This window comes from Canis lupus, chromosome 6, assembly GCF_048164855.1.
Source record: "Canis lupus baileyi chromosome 6, mCanLup2.hap1, whole genome shotgun sequence".
In the NCBI taxonomy this organism is placed as follows: Eukaryota; Metazoa; Chordata; class Mammalia; order Carnivora; family Canidae; genus Canis; species Canis lupus.
In genome coordinates, this window is record NC_132843.1 from 23,706,617 (window position 1) to 23,728,451 (window position 21,835).

Here is a 21,835-nt window from a genome sequence, read left to right on the forward strand (position 1 = left end):
CTGAGATCATGACCTGAGCCGACAGCAGACCCTTAACCAACCGAGCCACCCGGGCACCCCTGCAATGTGGTTTTTTTCAACAGTTCAGTAAGCATGATCTTCCTTTCTCCTAGAATATAAAACAATTATCCAGATTTGTAACTGGGCATCAGACAGGACATGTTTAAAGACAAAATTCATTTGCTCATGTAAAACAAGGCCACCAAGGAATGCAGGAACAAAGGCTGCACTTCATGTTTGCAAACAAAGCTATCTCAGGAAATTGGTTTGGCCTGCTATAATTAATATTGTTGGTATTTGTTTTAGATAAAGAATATATTAAGTCCTCTGAATTTAAAAAAAAAGCATCTCATAAGTCTATACAGTGAATAGCATGTCTTTATTCTATTTACATTTGTTATAAATATAATACATTTTTGAAAAGCTTATTTTTAATTAACTTGAGTAGATTTATATTTTAAACAGATCAACTCAATTGTTAAAGTTACATAATAAAGAATATGATAATTTAAATGACAAAAAATTTCATATTGTGAAATAGTGCACCCTATGCTGAGATGAATGAGGGGAAAAAAAGTCAAACTCCTTTCAAAACTATATTCAAAGCATCAGAAAAAATTTTCTTTTTACAAAGTTATGTATAAGCCATAGGAACCACCAGATACTGAAGTATGAAGACTCTATAACCAAAGTTCAAAACTGATTTTAGAGAATTGTGTGAAGCAAGACAGGAAAATTTGTATTTAACACTCTATAGAACTTCACAGTAAAGCTGGAATTTATAGACTAATGGCTTAACAGGAGTATTGCCAACAAGGCCTTTCTCTCCTCAGAATCATCTGTTATATTCATATACCATCAATAAGTTGTAACAGCAGACTTAGACATTGGTTTTTAAGACAGGGCTTAATAAGGTGCATGGATATGTTGAAATTCTGTATTATGAGCATGTAAATTATTACCAGGGTTTAAAGAAATACAAAAAAAGAATAAGTATTCTCAGTCCCACGTGCTTTGCATCATCAACACACTGACAAGTCGAAAGTATTTTGCAGCAATCCAACACCAACCTCCATAACAAGTTAGGTATTTCAAATACTGCTGTTAAAACTCATTCAGTAAAATAAAACTGATTCTTGTGGATATCAGTACAAATGTGCAAGTTGTCACACATTATTGATGATGATCAGGGCAGGCATGGAGTTCTGCTGACTTGTTTCAAACACTGTAACTTGGTCCGATAACTTGGCAAATACTCTAGGCGTTCCAAGGTTATAAACACCTGTATGAACAAAGCATGCTTTCAGCTGCAAACTGTGAATCTCCTGGCTTTTAAGCTGAAGTTTATATTGTGTTTGTCCAAGCCATGTAAATGACCCATGGATTTCCAATGCTTCTGGACTATGTGGGAGAAAGAAAACAGTAAGTTGGAGGGGTTTTTTTCTTTATAAATTTTTTCCTGAAGTCCCAGTAACACATTCATCTAGCGATTTTACTTCTAGAAACTAGTTCATAAAGCCAACTATTTATTAATAACAACAATAATGGCAATAGCTAGTATTACTAGTGCTATAATAGCTAACATTTGTTAACAGTTACTATGTTCTAGCCATAAGTGTTATCTCAATTAATGCTCACAATAGCAGCTAGTAAATGATGGAACCTGATTTCAAACCTCAGCTTTTAACCAACTGGTTATCCGTACCTAAAAATAAACTTGTATACAGGAATGTTTATAATACTAAAACTGTTTATAATGCTGAAAAATGGAGAGCAACCTATTATCTACCAGTAAGGCATTAGTGAATTTATGACACACATAATCATACATAGAACATGTCTGGACTCCAGAGAGCTGACCCAGTTCCTATCTGGGGTGTTATACAATAATAATCTGTGTATACTTCACATGAATTTTCTAAAAATCCAAAAATTTCTGCATTCCAAAAAGCATCTAGCTCTTGAGATATCAGATATGGGAGTATGGACTTATATTTTTTTAATTATTTAATAATTTTAAAAAAACCCTTTAAAAAAACTTCTGTTGCAAACTTGATTTTCCATCACCAACAAACTTTACAAAAAATTTGTCTCTGATCAAAACAATCTGTTGCTTTTGGAAATTGCTTGTCACTCCGTCACTGCTGTAATGCTGAGACAATCTGCAGTAATTCTTCTGTAACACTTCTGTTACGTCAAACACAAATCCAGGGCACATCTGAGTAAACTTCCTCTGTGTTAAGTCCTTATAGGCATAACTCAAAATATTAAACTGTTCTTAAATAAATCCTAAACTAAAAAATAATCTTGCACTAAGTGAATCTTTACCTTGTTGTTTTATGCCGAAGATCAACTATTACATCAACATCAGCCTTAGAACAATTGGATAGTAAAAGGGTGACTGGTACCAAACAAAGACTGTGGAAGGAAAATAGAGAGGTTAAGCTGTCATTTTATTTTTTAAATCAACTTTCTTGAAAATAACACTCACAAATACCTAAACAAGATCCTTAAAAACAATCAGATTCAAGAAAGGAAAAAACTGAGTTCCAAAATTATTCAAGACACAGTATTTGTGTAATTAAGAAGAAAAACATGTTCCAACAATGCCTGAATGTTAAATACCAGAACACACACATCCACAAAGTCATTTTGTTTCCATTTATTAGAGCTACTCTTAAAAAACAACCAAAGTGTTTCTTGGTAATTATTTCTCAAAATGAAAAACAAAAGTTTATAACATAAATAACTGCAACCAGGAAAGATCAATGAAGTAAAAATAAATTCTGAAAATGCCAACAACTAATCCTGTTCTCTTTATGTTTCTTGAAAATTACTTTGAGAATTTGACCTTGATTGACATTTGCTTTTCTACCAAAGATTTTACTTCTAGAAACTATTTTAGAAACTAAAACTAATCCTATACAACAAATTATGAGGAAAACCTTTTTAAGTGGACACATTTGCTCAGGTAATTCAGTTTCTGATATCGCTTTGTAATTAATAGATTACTAAAGCATTATTAAGCAAAGAATGGACAGGCGATGACAGAGGAAGACGTATGAAAAGACTGGTACAGATTTTAAATCAAGAACATAAAAAATAAACATAACCTAGGCACAAAAGAAGCCTGGTTACATGTTAATATTTTATTGTATAAATACAAAGAATAAAGAGATAGTAAAAAATAAAATATGGTAACCTTATAAGTGCACACAAAATGACTAAAAATATGCTCAATGTATTTTATGCTTTCAGAAATGGTATATCCTCTTACTGACAAATGTTTTCCAAACAAGACTGCAAATAACAGATTTCTCCTAACCAAAAAGCTCAGATAAATCAAAAACATGTCCTTCACTTGTGCTGGTGCTATGCCCTTACCTCCCCCACAAATCAAACCTCTCACAAGGAAAGGAAAGCAATCAAGGCTATTGAGTAGGTTTTCAGTCTGAAGCACCTTTTTGGTTAATTCCAGTTGCATAATTTGTAACACAAAGCAAAACCTCAGGAATTTTTTGATCCTCAAATGCCAAATTCTCCACGCCTTATCTAAATGCCTCTAGAAATGTGAACATCTGGCTGTTTCCTAGCCCCAAACCAAACTCATTAAGTTCATTCCTTCTCCTCCTCAGGCGGTGCTGACCCTGTGTCAGTGGTCAGCACCCCACCCCCACCCCCGCATCCGCCCCAGTAAACCTTGGACACTATACTAAGTGCTGCTTCCTACTTGGGAACGGAGTTACTGCCTCGCCAAGTCCCCATTCCTAGTTTTCTATTATTCTTCACAAATTTCTGTCAATTCTTTCTCCCACACATCTCTGGAACCTGATTAATTCACTTGATCTTCATTTTCCTTACTAGTTTAAGGTATCTTGTCTCTTGGTATACTACAACAGCCTCTCGATTAGTGCCCGGCTGCAATCCATTCTTTACATGGGGTGTTGCTCATACTGTGCTTCTCACACTTGAACAAGCATCAGTATCACCTGGTGGGTAGGTTAAAAAAAAGACTGCTGGGCCCCACTCCCAGTTCTGGTTCAGGAGGTTGGGGGTATGGCTCAAGGATTTGCACTTTAACAAGTTCCCAGACAATGCTAAGGCTACTGGTTGGAGACCACATTTTAAAAACCACTTTATACAACAGTCTTTCAAAAATGCTGATCTGATCAGCCACACAGAGTACCTAGAGACCAAACTGCTGACAACTATCCCCCTGCCACCAAGTTTAGCATTATTAAAGGCCTGGGTTCTACAGTTATAGTTCAAAAATGAGCTCAACAATTCTGTACCTTGGTTTTCTCAACTGTAAAACAGGAACAATAGCTGTACCTAGCTCTTGGGCTCGTTATGATGATTAGGTAAGATCAAATATGCTAAAGTGCTGAGAATACTGCCTAGCACAGGTCCAAAAGCTCCATAAACAATGTCTAATATGACTTCTTATTTTGAAAGCTATGACAGCTAAACTCATTATGTTTCACATTTTGTTATCACTGGCCATATATTCTTTCTCATTTTTTTTTTTTTTTTAAAGATTTACTTACTCATGAGAGAGACACAGAGAGAAGCAGACATAGGCAGAGAGAGAAGCAGGTTCCCTGTGAGGAGACTGATGCAGGACTCGACCCCAGGGCCCCGGGATCACAACCTGAGCTAAAGGCCAACGCTCAACCACTGAGCTGCCCAGGTGCCCCTATTTCTCATATTCTAATTCCTGTAAGGCCTGGGTGCTACTGCTGTAGTCAAACCTTTTACTGTCCCATTCCCTCCTGCCTTTCTGTTTACATGAAGGAACACTCCCCTAAAGGTCCTCAATCTCTTCTCTTTATGTTTCTAGTCTTACTTTAACTGATATTTGGCTGAGTACACAGCTTTCTCCATAGCCCTCTCAACAATAGGTACTGTTTTTCTTCCAAAGTCTTCCACAGCTTCGGTCAGAGTGTATCATTAATGTAGTTCTCAATGCCACTTCTTGATGATTTCTTCTTCCTATCTCTTCTGTCAAAACATCCATTTTTTGTCATAAACTACTCCACAGTTTTTATCTTTTTTTTATGTCCTCATACTGACATACTAAACCACCAACAGTAACTCAGTACAGCAGATTCTCTGGGGAAACGGGAAAGGAGGAGTATTTTGAAATATCCTAGGTAAAGATGAGGGAAGAGTCTGTTTCACCTCCCAACACCCATTCATCTTATAAATCTGTGAAGCAGCGGCATACCACCTAGATGAGAGACACTGCTCTAGGCTTCTCTTCCATATCAGCTATTGGCTTAAATTATTAAAAGCTTCAGCATGAATTTGCTTTCTTCTTTTTAATCCTAAGAGACTTGTCATCATGTGGACAACTTTACTGTCTTAACTCATTCAACACCTTCCCAAATTCAGTACTATACACAACTCAACTGCCTACTTTCCATGACCATATAGGGATAATTTTTAGTCACCTAAAACAGCTACCTCTGCAATAATACTCTGCCACTCCACTCTCTTAACAACTATCTTCCATCTTGCCAGCTCTCTCACTCAATTATACTTCTAATCTTAGTTTCACTAGGATGACCAATCACTTTGGCCCTCAATTTCAGTGTTTCTCACTCATGGTAACTGTAGTGTAACTAAAATTACTGTTTAGCACTCCCCTCACCCTTCCTATTGGGGGACTGTGAATCATCCTTGTTGACTGTGAAGGTGAGGCTAATTAGCCGATGGAATATTAATGTCTTTGATGTCAACAGAAGCCATAAGTGTGCTATTACAATATGGTTCACATTTGTACTCGAGAGAGATATGCCATGAGAAGAACATATCCAAGTAGCTGCTGCTCATTTGGACTGAGCCCAATATATATGTGGTGCAGACAGCAACCCAACCAACCCAAAGCTTGGAGATGAGCTTCAAGCTAAATGGTAGTTGACCTGCACGTCCATGAGTGCAAGAATACCTTGTAGGCTACTGAATTCTGGAGTGGTTTGTTTTAAAACATTACTGTGGCAATAATGACTGATATGGATGCATGCTGGTATCAGATGAGGACATTTAAAAAATACAGATGCCTGGGTCCTATTCCCAGAGATTCTGCTTTAACTGGCATTGAGCACTGGGATTTTCAAAAATTCTCCAGGTAATTCTAATGTGCAGCCAGGAGGGTTGGAAAAAAACTGCCACATTTTATTGATCCTTATCTAACCTGTCTTGTTTTCACATACTTCCATGCACAGTTTTATTTAATTGTGGTTTTATTTTTAACCCACTACTCTACTTTAGCTTGATCAAACCTGCCCTGCTTCACATACTACCCTGCACTGCCTAGATTCTATGATGCTTTTTAACTCCAATAGAATCATGTGGAAAATTCCAAGGATATTTAATCCTTGTCTCTAAGGCATAGCCAAAGCTTTAACTACTAAGGTTAAAAAGAAGCACTGTGGAATCGAAGATATTCAGGAAGTACATAAAGAACAGGTCCAATAAAGAGAGACAAAGTAAAACAATAGGTTTAAAATGAAACATCAGGGAATTAAAACTACCCATGAAAAGTACAAGATGTCAAGACAGGTTCAACAGGGATAAAACAAAAATTTTTTCCCTCACCTATGGCTGCAAATTAGAACATTAAGACCTGGACAAAAAGGATTTTATAAATAACTTAAATGGTTAAAATTTTTAAAATCTGACATGGAACAAAGGGAATTCCCATATACTGCTAGTGGGATGTCCAAGTTGGTTAGACTACTTTGGAGAAATTCCTAAATACCAAAAAAAAAAAGGGATCCCTGGGTGGCGCAGCGGTTTGGCGCCTGCCTTTGGAGACCCGGGATCGAATCCCACATCAGGCTCCCGGTGCATGTACCTAGCTGTACCTAGCTCTTGGGCTCGATCCTGGAGACCCGGGATGGAATCCCACATCAGGCTCCCAGTGCATGGAGCCTGCTTCTCCCTCTGCCTGTGTCTGTGCCTCTCTCTCTCTCTCTGTGACTATCATAAATAAATAAAAATTAAAAAAAAAAAAAAAAGAGGCAAGCACACATACACCCGGAGATTATACACAAGATTATTCACAGAATTCAAAAGAAATCAAGTATGAAAACAATCCAGAAGTCCATCAGTAGTAAAGTAGATAAACAGATAAACTGTTCTGGTATGTTGAAACATTCACGTGGCAATGAAAATCCTGTTTTATGTAATAGTTGGCAATTACTAACATAATATTGAGTGAAAGATGCTGGACATAAAAAGAATATACTCTATAATTCCACTTATAAGAAGTTCAAAAAATGCCCCACAAAAATCAAACTATAGATATATGTATTTAGAAAAATTAAGCAAAGCAGCAACTATCAATATTGCGGGTTCATGGGGTAGTGACTGGGAAGGAATACACAGGGGGCTTCTTGATGCTTGCAATATTCTATTTCCTAAATAGATGTGGTTATTTGGGTGTTAACTTTGTGGAGAAAAAAATCACCATGGTCAAATATTTTTGTTTTTGAGCACTTTTCTGTGTGTTATATTTAACAATGAAAAGGTTTAAATGTGGTGAGTACCATTTAAGTTACTTTTTAAATATGTCTGATGGGGCAGTCCCGGTGGCGCAGCGGTTTAGCGCCGCCTGCAGCCCAGGGTGTGATCCTGGGGACCAGGGATTGAGTCCCTGTCGGGCTCCCTTCATGGAGCCTGCTTCTCCCTCTGCCTGTGTCTCTGCCTCTCTCTCTGCCTCTCTGTGTTGCTCATGAATAAATAAAATCTTAAAAATAAATTAAGTAAGTAAGTAAGTAAGTCTGATGTTAACTCTCTGTCAAGGTCTTAATTTTGCCTAGCAATGTGTTCTTAGCCAGTTTCTTCTCATTCCTCTCAGAAGTTAGCCTTAAATCTCACTTCTCAAAAATGTTCTATCCTTTATTCTCTTACCTCCTATATTACTTTGTGTAGTTAACCTTGCTCCTAGAAACATACCCAAAATGGAGGCACTCCATAATGTGTGAACATGTTAAAATTTCTCCCTACCTTCTTCTGTCCCTGTTTCAATAGCAAGTACAAAGCTAAACCTGTCATTCTTTGGTGTATCTTTCCACCTATTAAGGATTCTGTTATTCTCCCTGTATCCCATCATCTCCTTCAGGACCATAAACACATCCATATCCTACCTAGTAAGAAAACAATACTGAATAGATATTCTGGGATCTCTGTTAATAGCCCAGCTTCCTGAAAGAGTGGTCTATACTTGTAGATTACACTTTATTTAACTACCTCCCAATCTCTCCTAAACCTATTATATTCTGATTCCACTCCCATTGCATAGTAACATTCTTCTAAGAAACCATCAATGGTCTCTTATTGTCAGATCCAATAAATAATGTTTTGGTCCATTTACTGCTTGACATTTCTGCAGCATCTTAAACATTTATATTATTTTTCTCTCTTTGAACTGTTCTCTCTCAACTTTTGAGATAACGCTTTCTCCTCATTGGTCTTCTAATTACCTCTCAACTAGTATTCTTTGTGTATTCCTTTTCCTTTAACTCTTTTCTCAGATGTCATTGTTCTGCAGGTCACTGTTCTCTTCTTGTTCTATCCCACCCTACCCCACCCTTATGTAGGGTAGACTTTTCACCAAAATTCATACCTTCAATTATCACTTACAGAGTGGTGCTAAGAGACTTCTTTCCATCTTTTCTTATTGCTGCAAACCAGCAATTTTTTGAAGTGTCATCTGACTTAGGACTTTTTTATTTTTAGAATCTTAAGTTTATGTAATCAAGCTACTTACCAAAATTACAAATATAGATAGATGCCCCTTGAACAACACAGGAGTTAGGGGTGCCAACCCCTACATAGCGAAAAATCTGTGTATTCCTTTTGACTACCCAGAAACTTAACTACTTACAGCTTACAGTTGACTCAAAGCCTTACCAATAACATAAACTGTCAAATAACACATATTTGGTATGTTATATGAATTATATACTATATTCTTAAAATAAGGTAAGCTGGAGAAAAGAAAATGTTATTAAGAAAATTCTTAAGAATGTTCTGTGTACACTTGAGAAGAATGCATTTTCTTCTGTTGTTGGATTCAATCTCCTGAACATGTCTGATAGGTATATTTGGTCTATAATGTTCTTTATGTCAGCTGTTTATTAATTTTTATCTGGATATTCCATTATTAAAAGTGGGATTGAAGTCTTCTAGTAAAAATAATAATAAAAAATAAAAAATCCTTAAGAGAAAATACATTTATAGTATTGTATTTATCAAAAAAGATCATGTAGAAACAGACCCATATAGTTTGAACTGCATGTTCAAGGGTTTACTGAACATTATTCCCCAAGAATTTTAGCACTTAGTAAATCTTAATAGTGCTGTCTAAATTTGGACTGTTTGATGAGTCTATAGTCATTTCTTACATTTAGTATGTGTCTAAAACAAAAACAAAATGATACAATATTTTTTCCTTGTTTCTGACTTAATGATAAACCTGCTCACCAAAAGGAAACTATCGGCAACTGAGGTGTCGAATGCAATATCCATCTCTAACCAGAGCTCCAATACACAGTAATTGTAGTAAAGGGTAAATTACTTAAGAGCAATTTCCATACACTCAATATTATTCTAAATTTCTTCTATTATTTGGGTTAATTCCATTGTTAAATAAATAAGAGTATGTGCAAGTGTGCGCACACATGCATTGTAGAAAAATCTTAACAAAAATAAGCCTCAGACCTTTTTTGATGAAATGGATGATTGAATGATTCTGGATAGTGAAGACTCGTTTTAATGAGATTAGAAAGCTGCTCTACTGATGGTCTTAAAGGAACTGTAGTGTTTTCTGGCCTGAAAAATTTTAATAGTTCCATTTCTGGTGGCTCCTGAGAAAAGAAAAAAAATATATGACAATAAAAACATCTTGTTAAAATATGGCATATACAAACAAAATAAGTTAAAACCAGTTGAGACAAAGGAAAGCACAAACAATACAATACTTTTTCTGCTGTTAAACTAACAGATTCATCAGTGATACAATTTAGGATAAAGAATCTAGGATCAGAATCATTTATTCATTCCTTATGTGCTGGAGTTAGATTTGAATTCTAGGAACTTCACATACTAACTCTATGATCTTGGATAAGGTATTCAAAATCTGCTGTGGTTCTCATTTGGTAAAATTCCTTATTACTTAGTACTTAAGTCACAGACACTGAATTAATTATATAGCACCTGCTTTAATAGTTGAAGAACTAAAATTGCCTTAAAATTTCACTTTGTCAATAGACTGCTGTGTTTTAGAGATGACAGCGTTTCATCTGTACTAACTGAAGGTTAACATGCATCTAGAAGTCTCAAGATAGCCAGTGTCAGGCACACGGTAAAGATTTCAGTAGGTATCATTATCACCTAAAGGAAAACAGAGAATATCATCCCCTTTCTACTATTATCTTTTTAAATCATTTTTACTCCATTTTTTTTTTTTACCATCCAGGAAAGTTCTGATTTTTTATTTTTAATTCCATGCTAGCCTAGTTGGGATTTTGCTCTGCACTAGGGATTGGCAAACTATAGTCCCAGGGGCCAAATCCAGCCTGTTATCTGTTTTTGTAAAGAAAGTTTTATTGAAATAGCCATATCCATTTGTTTACATACTATCTATGGCTGCTTTTGGACTCCAACAACAGAGATGAGTAACCAGCACAGCCTAACATATTACCATCTGATTATTCTCAGAAAAAGTTTGCTGATCCCTGATCTATACAGCTATAAAAGCAAGAACTAAATTTGTTTTTGATTTCTAAGTCAGAGAAAAGTAACTAGAGGTTTACTTTGAAGGAAAGAAGAGGAACAGAAGCAGAACTTCTAGGGTGCTAGTTCTGTTCTATTTCATGATCCGGGTCCTGGTTATACTGGAGTGTTCTTCAATTCATGAAATTCAATAAGCTATTCAACTATTCTGTATTTATCTTACACTTTAAGAGAAAGTTCAAAGAATGTATTATTGTTTAATATATTCTAAATGTAAAAAAAAGAAGCTGTTGAGACTTCTAAATTATAAATAAATTTCCATATGCCACTTATTAGGAGGAAAACACACGAACAAGGGCCTTAAAAGGATACCAAAAGCCTGAGCTAATTTATTGAGAGAATATTTAAGAGTTTCCCTTCTCCCAGCTTAAGAGTAGCAAAAAGTATTTTCATAACCAGTGCTAAATATTTGTCCAGTGATTTGACAATAAGCTTCTGATTCATACCTTATGATAGTTCTACCACAAGAGAGGCAAGGACTAATGAACTATTACCTTTGTCTTCTAAGTGAGTAGTAAGCTAAAGTTCATCAAGTTGTACAAGTAATTTGGTCAACAATCTGAAAGTCTTTGGGCTCCAAATCTATCATTCACAGTATTATGAAACTGCCTTATATCCCAAGATCAGTTAATCATATAAAGAGAATAAAAAATATTTCAAAGGTGCAAAAATATTTCAAAGGAAATATTTATGTAAATATTGTAATTTTGTAACTATAATTTATAATATTTATGTAAATAATGTAATTACATATTGTAAATACATATGTAATATGTAAAATGGATATGCCATTCATGGTATGTAAAATGAAAATACAACAAGAATAAATTTTATATAGCAATCACTTTTTCATTTTCTAAATACTATTTCTGCCAATGTTTGAGAGGTTCCAAATTATCAAAAACTTATAACTATACAACTAGAACTTGGGACTTCTGTATTAATCAAAGGCAAAAACAACCAAGTTTTTAAAAAAGAAAAAGATATGGGGTTAAATTTGATATATTCATTAAACCTAATGGAATATTACCATTTGTAACTACTGAAGTAAAAACTGATTCAAGATGTAGAATTGCCAATGGATGCTAAAACTAGTGGACCTAGGTCTGATAAGAAATCAGACATTTATTACATAGGTCCAAATTATCTCCCACAAATTACTTATTAGAAAAGGAAAGGAAAAACAGAACTTTACTGTAGACAAATATGGTGCATACCACCTTAATCAAATGATCCAGCACTGGTAATGAAACAAATTAACATCAAGTGCTTTTTGATATACTGGCAAGGACATAACATTAATTCTGTAGTATTTCTGCCAAAAATGCATGATCTTAATCTAATCATGAGGAAACACAAGGAAAGCCCAAAGAGGTATTATTCTACATTAAAATAAATGCCCCATGCTCTTCAAAGATGTCAGTGACATATTGACAGATCAAGGCTCAGAAACTGTTCCAGATTAAAAGAGACTACAGAGACCTGACAAGTAAATGTAATGCATGATCCTGAACTGGATACTGGTTAGGAAAAAATAATTGTTACAAGAATATAACGGAGACCTCTGATGACATTTGAATATGGACTATAAATGAGTACTGTATCAGTGTTAAAGTTCCTGAATTTAGTGATTATGTAAGAGACTGTCCTTATTCTTAGGAAAATGAGGACAGAGGAGAAGGACATCTGCAATTTACTTGGGAATAATTACTTGGGAATGATTAAGAAAATAAAAATCAATGTGTACATAAATAGAGAAAAAATCATAAAGCAAAGGTAAAATGCTAACCACTGGTGAAAACTATGAGAGTCTTTTATGCTAATCTTGCAGCTTTTCTGCAAGTTTGAAAATTGCAAAATGAAAGCTTTCAAAAATAATGAGAAAAGCTTAAAAGTAAGATCCATTATTTATAAACAATACAAGGCCACTGCTTAAATTACTGGATGTGCTTAAACTTTGTTTATACATCCTATGGGAACTTTTTACTAAAATAAAATAGTGTTTTATGAGAAAAGACATTAAACACTATTACCAGCTGCTGTACCTCTCCACCGGCCATCCTTTACATTTTATGCTCTGCCTTCCTGGAGGTCTGGGCATGTTTCCCTTCCTCTCAAGCAAATCAATTCTTTTTATAACTATGAATTCTAGATTTAATATAGAATATTTATTAGAAACCTCAAGATCACAAGTGCATCTTAATACTTTTACAAGATGCTAATAAATTTTAATTTATGTTCATTTCTCATTTTAATTATTTGCCACCAACTCCCCACTCAAATCTCAATATAAAAGGCTGCACAAACCAGATCCCTTCCAAAACCCAAAAAACCTATCAATCAAAAACTCCACAGTTCACAAGAAGACCCAAAGAAAACTGTTATTACCTGTTTCTGAGGACATGAAAAGGCTTCTTTTCCTATGGTACGAAGAAGAACATGATGCTGACCTTCCAAAATAAGCTGCTTACTATCTTCTACTACATAAGCCTAAGACAAAGCACAAAAATGTTACCTTTCTTGGCAGTAACCTCAAAAGTAATGAATGCAATATTTGATGGAATTAGTAATATGGCTACTTAACAATTATCAACACTATGGAATGTCAGCATTTCCACTTTTATTTATTCAATCAATAAAGAATCTGTCAAAATGTGTTTTATCTCAATTTAACACAGTTGGCCTGGACATTTAAGGGACACATCTTAAAATCTTTTTCAATTTTCTCTACAGCTCTCAAGAAACTTGTCCAGGGGTCCTGGGTGGCTCAGAGGTTTAGCGCCTGCCTTCGGCCCAGGGCATGATCCTGAAGTACCAGGATCGAGTCCCACATCGGGCTCCCTGCATGGAGCCTGCTTCTCCCTCTGCCTGTTAAATAGTTTTATTTATTTATTTTTTAAATAGTTTTAATTAAAACTCTCTGCCTCTCTCTCCCTCTGTCTCATGAATAAATAAATAAAATCTTTAAAAAAAAAGAAAAAAGAAAAAAAAAACTTGTCCAAAAGAACAGTGCTATAATAACACAAGCCTTTTTGTTACTGGACTGTCAATATACAGGCAAAACATTTTTTCTCATAGTCTTGCTTCTGAAATGCCCTATGGTTTATCTAGTAGAACAAAATCAGTGAGTACAATCATAAATCTTTTTTTTAATCATAAATCTTATAAGTGGAAATGTCACACCCTTAGATATCTTAAATAAGTACATATGCTTTAAAAAAAAAAAAAAGGCTGATTTCATCTATATCACAACTGGTTCCAGCATATAACTCATCACCCTCTTAAATTACTTCTGTCCCAGAGAAAATGTTATATGTAAATGGGTCTGGTATACTGTTAGCATCACATTATGCAAATACAAAAGCTTAAAAAATGTTTGACAAGTCTTTTTTTACTGTTATATTCAACAGACACAAAATTTCTGAGCCAAAATGCTATAAAAATTTCTAAATGTTTTCATTTCATATTTTCAATTTCTCTATTTTATCATGGCTAGTCTGCCATCTGCAGATCACACTTGGAGTAGTGCTGCACTAAGAAACAGGACAGCCCAGGACCTACTCCGTGTCCATCAATACGCAATCCAATACACCTGATGCGGTAGACCTGAGTGGATGAATGCGGACAGGGTAAGGTTCTGAGAAATGTCATGTTTTTTCCAATAGTCTCATGGGATTGAATAAAAATAACCCATAGCCATGATGAATTCTATAATGTATTCTCCTCTTTGCACAAAGGCTTTAACTTTTTAAAACAAACCTTTTTGTTTGGTTAAGATTGGTTATGAATTACTTTATGCCCCTTTTCCAATTATATTTCAGAAAAATGTTGTCTGAACTCTTCATTTTTCTCCTCCCGTACATTTTATTGAAAGACTCCTATGCTACCTGTATTTCCTACTCCACAACTTAAATGACTTCTCAAGTTTCCTTTCCCTCAGTGTGTCATTTTTGCATTATCTAGAGATCTCACTAAAGAAAATCTACCAGTCACTTCTCAAATGAGTGTGCGATAAACTTATCTCAGATACAAGACACTACCAACTTAGTATCCTATTCTTTATTCTATTCAAACTTCCAATTCCTAGCCAAGGAGTATCATAACCTTAGTTTTCTTCTTCGTGTGATCAGCAATACTAGAAGTGGCCTTTTATTGAGGGCTGTTTTTTAAAAGATAAACACTTTTCTCCCCAAAGTTAACTGTGGACTTAACAATAAATACAAAGTACAGATATATTTACTCAAAACTTTGTCTCGAAACATTACAAACTGTTATGTGGCAGAAATCTGTGGAATGCAGCCACATACCCCAAGGGTTAGTATACGTTTAATGAGTGGTTGGTTTATATTAAGGGACAATACCGCTGAGCCTGAAAATAGAATCCTGATTCTAAGCTTCAACAACATTTCACACTAAAAATGTGTAACTGATCTTTTTAATATTAAACACTTATAATCAATGAAAGTACCAATTTGTTTAAATAGCTTTAATTAAAACTTATGCAAAAAAAAGAAAACTTCATGCTCGCTTGGTTTCAAAAAAGTTTAGTAGAAAATGTATGATGTAGTAAAAAAGAATAGGGTATCTGAACCAATTTAAAAATACATGTACTGATCATCTACTCTGGGCATATCTCTCTATGTGAGCCCTTATTACAGACAACACAAAATCAAACCTTTCCATAGTGTTCCGGAGAATATCCTTAGGCCAATTGTTTTTTAAAAAGTATAAAAGTATTATATTTTATAATATAATCTTATTATATATTATATGTAACATGTATAAGTTCTTATATGCATAAGATACAAATGGGTGCATTGTTAAAAAAACAAGCCTCCTTTGTATTATAGCTCAGGTAATCTTAAGACTAAGGTTTAAACAATCTCATTCTGGTCTGCCATGTGTGGATCTTATCTGGATCCGATTTTTAAAAAAACTGAAATATTTTCAAATAATCTGGAAAAACTGAAAACAGACCAACAAATAGGTAATAATTAAGAATTATTGTTAATTTGACTCAGTGAGATAAAATACTCTGGGGTTAGGTTAAATAAGAAAGTCCTCATCTGCAAGAAGTAAATACAGAAGCATTTGTATTTGATAAAAAAATATGTCATTAAAAAAATACTACAGCAAAAAACAAAGGAAGGCAAAAATAAAAGAAAACAAAGGAGAGGGGCTAATGGAATAGATGAAAGATGAACAGCAACAAATTAGTGAATATGGAGCCTGAGTAATACGTATCTGAAGATTCATGGTACTATATTTTCTTTTTCAGTGTTTGAAAATGCCCACAATAAAGATTTAATAATAATACCGCTTTCATGGAGCTTATCATATCTACAATATTCTCAGTACCACTAAGAAGTAACAATAACAGAGAAGAAAGCTATATATAATTTTAATGAATTCTTTCTCATTATGGGGAATGCCTGGGTAGCTCAGTTGGTTAAGCATCCTGGGATCAAGCCCCACATCGGGGAGTCTGCTTATCCCCCTCCCTCTGCCCCTCCTTCCCACTCATGCGCTCTTTCTCTCAAACAAAATCCTAAAAAAAAAAAAGTATTTAAGAAGTCATTATGAACTGTTAAAAAAAGTTATGAAATAACTTTAATATTGAAAATGAAAATTTTAAGCAGAAAAAATAAAAGTAACAGCTTACATTTGTTCTTCAGCTTAAGGCTCAAGTAACTATAAGCAAGGTTTGCTGAAATAATTCAGTAACACATACCTTCCATAATACGACAATATTCAAATCCACCTCACTGCACTTCTGAATTAATCTCACAGCATCCTCTATTGACTGTTTTTCTGCATGCACAGATAGCTGGGCTTTCTTTAATTCAGAAGATAAACTTCGATAAAAGAAGTCTGCACATGGACTTGCTGAACTTATTATCTGTTAAAAGAAAATCACTTATCTACATAAATGTTTTCAACTAAATATACCCTGCTACAATTTATATTTCTCTATATACCAAAAGGCTTTTATTCAATAATTTCTTGTCAATTTGTCAATACAAGAAGGCTATAAAACACAATAAGACATTTAAACACCTAAAATATTTGATACAAATTACCCTGAATCTTAAAGCTGTTACCTAGAAATAATTAATCTACACTGGATTTTAAGTTTGACCATCCAGAGAGGATGATGGGTAGTTCTAAGAAAACGAATAAAAAATAAATTACTGAAAAGTAATATTCTTTGTACTATTAATATAACAGAAATATTTCTCATTCAGATAGTTAGAACACCAGACAACATCCAATTAAAACAGAATGCAAATGGAACTACTGGTCTTAATGTGGCTTTTATACTTGAAGGAAAAAAAACATGAGAAGAAAAGAATTTTTTAAAAAAATTTTAAATGGAGGAATCCCTGGATGGCTCAGCGGTTTAGTGCTGCCTTCAGCCTAGGGTGTGACCTGGAGACCCAGGATCGAGTCCCATGTCAGGCTCCCTGCATGGAACCTGCTTCTCCCTCTGCCTGTGTCTCTGCCTCTCTCTCTCTCTCTGTGTTTCTCATGAATAAATAAATAAAATCTTAAAAAAAAAAAAAATTAAATGGAATCAAAACTGCAAGATTTCCTTTAATGGAATATTGTGTTTCACAGTAAAATCCCTACACTTATGATTCCCTGCATTCTAGGCTATATTTTATAGATACTAAGTTTCAAGTTAATTATTAAATATTAATAAATATATGTTTCCCCCTTTAAGAGTGAACTATTTTCTGGTAAATAATTGTCCCCATAGGTTTCTCATTAATCTGTAGTGCTTGGTGAGTTCTATTTACTCAACCAGATTCATCAAAAGGGAAAATGTCTTTGTTTCTGCCTTCTTCAGTACTCCTATACAAAATTATCTGGCAACAAATACAATAAAAATTACAATCTTAATACAATTTAAGGATCTTGATTATGTCTCTAAGGATTTTAAGTTTCAAAAAGAAATAAACAGAACAAATAACTTGAAATCATGAAACCTAAACTCAAATCATTCAGGCGGCACAGTGTCGCCAAAAGTCATACTTGTTTTGGAATTACTGGACTTTTGGTACATTGAGATACTTCTAAAAAATTATTTCTTCAAATAGTCAAAAGATAGCCATAAAGAGTCTGTCAGATGAAGGCAAACAGCAAGAGAAATACAAAAGTATAAGAATGTTTAGGATTATCAAAGGAAAACAAACAGTAACAGAAATAGTAGCAATAATAACAGTAACAGGGCATAGCTACATGGAATTTTACACTCTTGGTCCAGTATTTCTCAAAGCAGATCACCAGATCACCTATTCAGATTATCTACAGAGCTGGTTGAAAATTCTTATTCCCAAACTCCACCCAAGACGTAATGAGCCACAGTTCTAGAGGTGGGGAGGCAAAGCTTCATCTTTACAAAATTTCCTGTATCAAAAATAGGGTCTGTAGACTGGTAACCTCAACATCACCTAGGAGCTTATAATAATTTAGTATGCATATTTTATAATAAGTAAACTCTAAATCCAACGTGGGCTTAAACACACAACCCCAAGATCAAGAGTCACATGTTCTATTGAGTGCACCAGCCAGGTGACCCAACTTATAATAATTTAGAATCTCAGGTCCCACCCCTAGGCCTACTGAACTAAAATCCGCATTTTAACAAGAGCCTCAGCTTACTCATATGCACATTCTCTGTAAGTCTGTAAACCACTGCTTTAGGTGATCTTACGAATAATTAAGTTGGACTATCACTGTCCTAAACAATATATTTAAAATCACAGAAAAGTTTATTATTTGGATGTCAGAACCATGTGATATACCAAAATCTAGACAATAACACCTTTATGTCCCAGTGTGATCACTTTCCCTAATTAAGTAAGTTCCCTTGTATAATCCAATTTCGTTTTTTAATCCCAAGGATCATACTTTTTTCCTGTGATATTCTCAAAAGGAAGTTTTAACTATTAAAATGATAAAATCCATATAGCATTTCTGGTCTGTTTTGGAACATGAAGGTAGTAAGTTGCAAAACCCAACAAAGTTGAAAAGATTTGGGGGGTTACTAAAGCAAAAGTTTTGCCAAAATAGATATTCTAGAACTTTGACTTTTAAAAATCAAATGCCATTTGCTTATTTGCATACCTGTTCATTTCCAAAGATGATATCTGCAAAGGTATATTTTTCTGAGGGCTGTGTGGCAACTGAAAAACGGGAAAACAAACTAATCATATCATTGGCATGAAATATAAAATGGCTATTAAGAAAGTATGAAAATAAAATGAATTTACCTTCTTTTTCTTTACACCGTATTGCCTTGAAGCAAAATTTTCCCTTCTCCCTACTGGCAAGTTTGGCATCTAGAAAGCAAAGAAAAAATTTCAAAGATCTTTCTCAGCTTATGACATGGTAAAACCTAATTCATTATTCAAACTTCCTTAGTCAAACTGGGAAATAATTCATAATTATAAATAATGTTTAATGAAAAACATCTTTGTTTTCATCTCCATAAAGTAAATTTCACTCAGCTCTTTTAAAGGATGAAATTCAATTTTCTTGAAATATATATTCATGTGTGCATGTGTGTGAGAGACAGTACAGATAAAAAAGTTTAAAAAGATCAAAACCTGGGAACCAGGAAGTCCACAATTGCATCAATCTATCATTTCGTTTCCTTTCAGTATTTATTCACATGCATGATATCCAGATTGTTATATGTACACATTGTGTATGATGCATTTTCTCACTATTCCAAACACTTTTAAAATGTTAATATATTTTAATGACTAAAAATAGACTTGAGCTGTAATTAAATTTAAATTAAAGCCACAGTGAATTTTTCTGTACTAACTATAACCTTGCAATAAACTACTCTGCTTTCAATGTATGGGTTTTGAATTAATTCCTTTGTATAAAACCAAAAGTAAGGTTTACTAGAAGGCTAAATATGAGTTTAAATATTTTTATATCTTTTGAAATGTACTATATAATTCTTCTCCAGAAAGAGCAAATATCCTTTTGTCAGCTTCACTCCACTCTTATAAGCACTGGCATACTCATATTAATGCCAGGACAATAAAATGACAGAAATATTCTGGAAAACAATTTGTCAATATATATCACAAGTATGTATATTCTTCTGTTTGAGCGTGTGTGTGTGTGTGTGTATATATATGGAAATACACAGAAAAATCAATCACTATAGAGGTATTGTTATACACAGAAAAAACAGCCTACGATGGCAAAGGAAACAAAAAGAAACTTCCATATTCTAGTCTACATGTTTCTGTATGATTTGAAATTTTAAAAGTGATCATGTACTCAAGCACCAGTTTTCCAACTGAATAAAGAAAATGCAAACAGAAAGATGTGGAAGAGAATAAAAAGATGAGGAAGAACGGATTAAGAAAGGTAATTTGGTTTGCACTCACAAACTAAAGAACACACAACTTAATGCTTAAAAAAGTTCATTATAAAAAAGGTACCAACAATCTATATTATAATACTACACTAAAAAAAAAAAAGCAAGCAATGAAGATGTGAGAATTTACTATGAAGAGGGAAAAAGGCACAAACCTTTGTTTTCAGAGAGATTTACAGATTTCTGTAACCTCCAGTGTTTGCTACTGCTTGATACTTGTACTATATGGAATTCCTTAACACCTGCTTCACTCTATCAAAAAGAAATAAAGAGGGTCATTTAGAACTTAGGAGCATGAACTTAAAATATTTTAATGAATACAATATTCTGACACTGCTACCAAAGTACTGATTAACATAAAATGAAATTTTTACTTTGAAATAAACAATATAGGTTTTGGAAAGCTTAAGTTACTTAAACTCTTCTTAAACATTGTTTTTGTGTGTGTTTTTTTTTGTTTTGTTTTGTTTTTTGTTTTTTAAGTAGGCTCCAAACCCAGAATGAAACTCAATGCATGCTTGAACTCACAACCCTGAGATCAAGACCTGTGAGTTGAGATCAAGAGTTGGGACATTTAACTGACTGAGGTACCCAAGTGCCCCCCTCCTTAAACAGAGAAGTCAAGAGACACCTGGGTGGCTCAGTAGGTTAAGTATCTGCCTTCGACTCAGGTCATGATCCCAGAGTCCTGGGACTGAGCCCCACATTGAACTGTGTATCAGGCACCCTGCTCCATTGGGAATCTGCTTGTCCCTTTCCCTCTGCCTGCCACTCCCCTGTTTGTGCTCTTGTCAAATAAATAAAATATTTAAAGAAAACAGAGAAGTCAACATTTTATCTAAGAACTATTTTTAACTATAATGTACACCCAGTGGCAAATTTTAAAATACTACAAGTTATTCAGTTATTAGAAGCTGTAATAATGAGTTACTGTTAGTATTTAATAGATCAAATTTGTGGTCGGTTTTTTAAAAAGATTTATTTATTTTAGAGAGGAGAGAGCACGCCTGTGTAAGCATGGGAGAGCAGGGCAGAGAGAGAGAGAGAGAAACTTAAGTAGACCCTACACTGCCTACACTGAGCACAAAGCCCAAGGGTGGACGTAGGGGGGACAATTGGGGGTGGGGTACAGCAGACTCGACCTTACCACCCTGAAATCATGACCTGAGTCTAAAGCCAAGAGTCAGAGGCTTAATCAACTGCACCATCCAGGTGCCCCTTGTCAATTTTTAATCAAAACTGTAGCATTTTCTTTTTATTTCTTCTAATCTTTCTGAGATCGCTCATTCTCATCAAGACAAAACAAACAAGAAAAATAACAAATCAGAATCCCAATACACAGCCAATGCACATAAAGTTAAATTATACATAGTTTTTTATTCTCCTGAATAAGAGCTAATTTGAAATTATTAAAATTTTAAATTGTGTGAACAAATGCTATTTTCTTTGACGAACACCAAAGTATTAGCATATAAACCCCAATTTATCTTAAAAAGAGACAATCTTACAAATTTATAAAGCCATAAGCAAAGGACATTACAGAATAAGTAACACTTCAAAGAAGTTATCTGAACTTAATCAACCTGAAGCTAAGATGATATTTTATTCATGAGATTTCATTCCCTT

At 34.3% G+C, this 21,835-nt stretch overlaps 1 protein-coding gene across 9 annotated transcripts in view; it reads right to left on the reverse strand.

Annotated features, from left to right (window-relative positions):
- Positions 1-360: 360 nt before the first annotated feature.
- Positions 361-21,835, reverse strand: part of TRAPPC8 (trafficking protein particle complex subunit 8) — an 87,685-nt gene continuing 66,210 nt past the window's right edge. For all 9 annotated transcript variants that reach the window (XM_072829141.1, XM_072829139.1, XM_072829140.1 and 6 more), the window contains 8 exons: positions 20,365-20,461; positions 19,080-19,148; positions 18,934-18,992; positions 16,535-16,702; positions 13,192-13,293; positions 9,730-9,875; positions 2,329-2,418; positions 361-1,401 (listed from right to left, as the gene is read on the reverse strand). In XM_072829141.1, the coding sequence (XP_072685242.1) occupies positions 1,167-1,401; positions 2,329-2,418; positions 9,730-9,875; positions 13,192-13,293; positions 16,535-16,702; positions 18,934-18,992; positions 19,080-19,148; positions 20,365-20,461 (966 nt within the window). In that variant the 3' untranslated portion in view covers positions 361-1,166. The remainder of the gene's footprint in view (positions 1,402-2,328; positions 2,419-9,729; positions 9,876-13,191; positions 13,294-16,534; positions 16,703-18,933; positions 18,993-19,079; positions 19,149-20,364; positions 20,462-21,835) is intronic.